Here is a 4,639-nt window from a genome sequence, read left to right on the forward strand (position 1 = left end):
AGAAACTAACTAGTGGGCCAAGAGAAGCGATGTCATCATCCATCCCTATTGTCAACGAATGTTGCTTGTCCGTCAGATTTACGGTATCCCCGGAAATCTGACGGAGAATGTTCCGAATGATTTTTTTTTTATTTTTATTTTTTACGCGCCACATGTAATTATGTAATTAATCAAAATTAACACAAATGTCCTGGCCCAACTTTACACTGACTTATAAAGCTTTTTTATTAACACCTCTTAGAGTTTTTTCCTAGCAAATTTCCAAAAGGTTGAATTCAATATTAACGCACAACTCAAAATAAAAAGCTGGATGCACATGAAAAATCTAACACTTGAGAAATTTTGGGTAGCTAATAAAAACTTTTGAGATAATAAATGAATTCTTTCAAACGTTTATTTCTGTAATGTTCAACATGAAATACACTCCAACACTTTGAGACCCACAAAAATTTTATATAAAGATATACAGATTCAAGCGAGAGTTTATAATCACTGTTTTCTACAAAGTAAAATACTAAGGCAGCTGTTCACAGTTTCACACCCAGACAAGCTGATCAGGGCTGCATGCGGATAGCTCCGTCCAGCCTGATGACCTCCCCGTTGATCATCGGGTTCTCCGCCACTGAGGTCACCAAGTGGGCAAACTCAGCGGGGTCTCCTAGGCGTGAAGGAAAGGGCACCTGGCGGCACAGGAATGAACGCACCTTCTCTGGAAGGCCAGCGAGGAGAGGAGTGGCGAACAATCCTGCAGGACAGATTGAGGAAATATTCATCATCAGGTTCACATCAGACTGTTGCTGCGTTTCTGTTGTAAATAAGCGAAAAACTTTGCAATTACAGTTTTTCCATTAAGTAACAAATGCAATTAAAATCACATGTGAATAAGCTCGTTCACATGATATCACTGAATATGATGGCGGGAATTGATGTAAACACATGAAATATATTCATATTTCAGTCAGTGCGCTAAACTCGCACAAAAACTTTTTAGAGAAAAACAGTTTCCATTAAATGAGTTTATCCTCATAACCCCAATCTACAATTTTATGGTGAACAGCTGCATTTCCATTAATCTTTAGAATTTAGCAAATTGAAAATACAAAAATAAATTTGCTTAAAGGAAATTCCGGTTTTTCGGTAAAAAGTTTTTGTGCGAGGATGAGGTGGTTTTTCACCCATGTCAAAATTAAGGTAAGAAGAAGAAGATGACTTCCTGTCTTCTTCTTCGTCTTTTCTGCCAGTAGTAACATCCGGTGGTTGATAACGACTCGTGTGATGCAAAAAAAAGTGTTGCTATTGCAGTTTTGCGAAATACATAAATTTCCACATGACAGAAAAAACCCCTCATCTTAGTGCATAAACCTTTTATCAAAAACAACTTTTTTTTAGAAATTGTGATACCAATGTGCAAATTTATTTTCCAATTTGCAAAATTTGTAGCCAATAATCGCGTATAAAGTTGACTGATTTTCACAATCATTGACTGTGTGGTGTCTTTAATGACTTTGCATTTTTGTGTTTCTTTGATATAAAGCACTTTGAACTGCTTTCTTGCTGAAATGTGCTGTAAAAATAAACTTGATTGATTTTAATTGCGTTTCTTATTTTATCGAAAACACCGTAGGTCAACAAAGTTTCACGCACATCTGTAATGGAAACATGTCTGCAGGAAACACAGTTTATGATGCAGATTTGTTGTTTTAACACCAACCAGGAGCGATTGTGACGACTCTGATGCCCATCGGCGCCAGATCTCGAGCGATTGGGAGCGTCATTCCAACGATGCCGCCTTTAGAAGCAGAATACGCCGCTTGTCCAACCTCAAAGAGAGAGAAGACGATAAACCTGAGAAATGGAGCAGCAACTGTAGCTTCAGGTGACGGATGTAAAGCTCCACCTGTCCGTCAAATGCTGCCACGCTGGCGGTGTTGATGATGCAACCTCGGTGTCCGTCTGCGTCCGGCTCATTCTTCCCCATCTCCCCCACGGCGAGGCGGATCACGTTGAAGGTTCCTGCGATATTTACCTGCAGCAGAATGAGCATGAATCAGAAAACATTCACTAACAAGATGTTTGAATGTCTTCCTCTTCTTCTTACGTTGATGACATGCTGGAAGTCCTCCAGGCTGTGAGGGGTGTTCTTATTGAAGTTGTACGTTTTTATAGCCACAGCGATGCCGGCACAGTTCACTGCCAGGTCCAACTTTCCGAACTTTTTCCGGGCCAGAGACACGGCCAAAAGCATGTCTGCCTCGGACGTAACCTGGGAACGACACAATGCACGTCTGAAAACAAGAAAATCTGGTTCTTTGTTATATTTGTAGTGTCTAACAAAAGCATTCTATTTATTTGTTGAAATATGTAATTTTACTTCAACTGCACGTTTTCTGCTGATCTGTTACATAAATCCCACTAAATACAGAGCAGAGCTACAACCACAGACTTTCTTAAGACATTTAAGAGTAATAGATCATTTGGCAAAGAGTACAAGTTCAAAAATGAAAAGAAAGTGCCACCTACTGGACTGTGGGGAAATTACAACTTTACTTACTGATGTACTGAGATTATGGAGGACTAATACTGCCAAAATCGACAATAAATAAATAAATCTATTGCTTGATAAAGTAATTAATGTACCAAATAGTCCATTCAAAACAAAAACTCAAAACCTCCCCAGCGTAATTGATTATTCTGGCACTTTTCTTGTTGAAGTAAGTAAATAAGTCTGTCTTTTACTTATTTAAAAAAGGGAAATATTGTTTTTAATAAAATCACATTTAAAAAATAAGTTTAACTGAAAAGTACTTCAGTATTAACAGAAATATTTAATCTTTGATCATTTTCTGCCTGACAGGATGTGGATTTCTCTGACTCACGTCTGCAGGAGCGAAGGCGCAACGGTTTCCCAGACTGCCAGCCACTTCCTGTCCATTGGAGGACGGCAGGTCCACGATAACAGCGGACGCTCCGTTCTGCACCAGGCGCTCCACCGTGGCCCGACCCAAACCGGACGCCCCGCCGGTCACCAGGCCAACCATGCCCTGCCCAACGACAACATGAACACTGTAACTGATGCCAGCTGTTACAAAATCCAATAAACAATACATTTTGAAGACTAAATAAAGAATGACTCAAGTTGGTGGAGGAGAGAGAGAGAGAGAAATCAGCCTTTCCTAAGTAACAATTCTATTTAGCTTAGTAGTAAATTTAATTTTTACTATAAAATTCAGATTTTTTTCTCACTCAATTTTAAACTAAATGCCTCAGAAAAGATGTGTCTGCAGCTAAAAATACTTTGACGTGAATAGGTTTGTTGTTTTTATGGAATTTGAACCAATTGAAGCTAAAATTAAGCCAGTTGAGTAGTTCTGGGTAGAACATATTTACAAAGTTTTTTTTTTTTTTTAGTTTTTTTTTTTTTACCTTAGATGCAAAGATTTTGTACAATGCTGGCTTAATTACTGCTCTAAATGTATTATTCTAACAGAAAATTGCCTTTTTTGAGTCTTTATACCCCAGTTAGCAATTAATCAATTACTTAATTAATTGACGATTATTTTTCAAAAATCGATTAATCGTGATTCATTGTTTCAATTTTGGACAACTTAAGATGACAGATGTAAAATATATAAAACTATTTTGGAACTTACTTCTATAGACCTGACTTTTGGCCAGTAATGAAATCCTGTACCTTAGGATATTAATTACTGAGGTCAAGGTGGCAGTAATAACTAGCTGGAGATAAAAATGGGAAATCTGTAGAGATTTAAGCTGTAATTTTATATAATAAAGTGTAAAACAACAATTCTCCATCACATGGCAACATAGAAACATACAGGACAACAAACCAACTTTTAATTAAAAAATGGCTCCATCTGAGAAGTTATAAAATTAATTTAATGGGAAAGTCTGAAGGTTGGCAAAAGAAGCATGAGCAGAACTGATGGCTGAACTCCGTTACCATCAAACTACTAAACTATACGGAAATCAGCTGACCGGAAGAGAAAAATGGCTAACATTGCAGCGGAAGCTTGCTTAGAGCTTAAAGCTTCGCATTTGCTCCATATAAGCAGGAGAAGTGCTGCAGGGACGGAGCAGAGACGCATTTATTTTCTCTAAACTCACCTTCAAACTCCGAATGTGCGCCATGTTTGCTCCGGACACACCGTGACGTCACATCAAAGCTCGTCTACGAGCAGATGGCTCACTCCTGACCCAAAGTCTCACTGAAACAGGTTGGTTCGATGGGCACCATAAACAATAAACGGTGGCATTTCATTTTTAGAAAGGAATTATTACTAAATTATATAAAAAAGAAATAAAATAAAAAAAAAAACGTTTTAAAAATTATTTTAATAGTTATGTAACAATAATACAGCAGTCACTCATAAACTGCAAAAGTTCTATTAAAAGGAATTTAATTTTGATATATTCAGATTTGTGTTTCAGACAATACAATCAAAAAATGTTCTAACATGTAATTAGATAAAATTAGTCTTATGCACTTGCACCCTAGTTAAAATAACATAAAACAATAAAATGCAGATTTGTGCGCATGTAAAAACATTTACAGTCAAACTTAAAGGCACAATCATTTTGGGATTCTTATCTTTAAGCATCTGCTCCTATTTAAAATGTT

General features: G+C 37.2%; 1 protein-coding gene across 1 annotated transcript; it reads right to left on the reverse strand.

Annotated features, from left to right (window-relative positions):
• Window positions 1–376: 376 nt before the first annotated feature.
• On the reverse strand, window positions 377–4,231 carry hsd17b10 (hydroxysteroid (17-beta) dehydrogenase 10). The gene is made up of 6 exons (XM_007542413.2): window positions 4,126–4,231; window positions 2,877–3,041; window positions 2,099–2,263; window positions 1,898–2,026; window positions 1,712–1,820; window positions 377–745 (listed from the first exon to the last, which is right to left on the reverse strand). Exons 1-6 carry the CDS (start codon window positions 4,147–4,149, stop codon window positions 555–557), a joined length of 783 nt encoding a protein of 260 aa, XP_007542475.1. The 5' UTR covers window positions 4,150–4,231; the 3' UTR covers window positions 377–554.
• Between the last annotated feature and the right edge of the window lie 408 nt (window positions 4,232–4,639).

The sequence above is a fragment of the Poecilia formosa genome, unplaced genomic scaffold (genome assembly GCF_000485575.1).
Source record: "Poecilia formosa unplaced genomic scaffold, Poecilia_formosa-5.1.2 Scaffold688, whole genome shotgun sequence".
NCBI lineage: Eukaryota > Metazoa > Chordata > Actinopteri > Cyprinodontiformes > Poeciliidae > Poecilia > Poecilia formosa.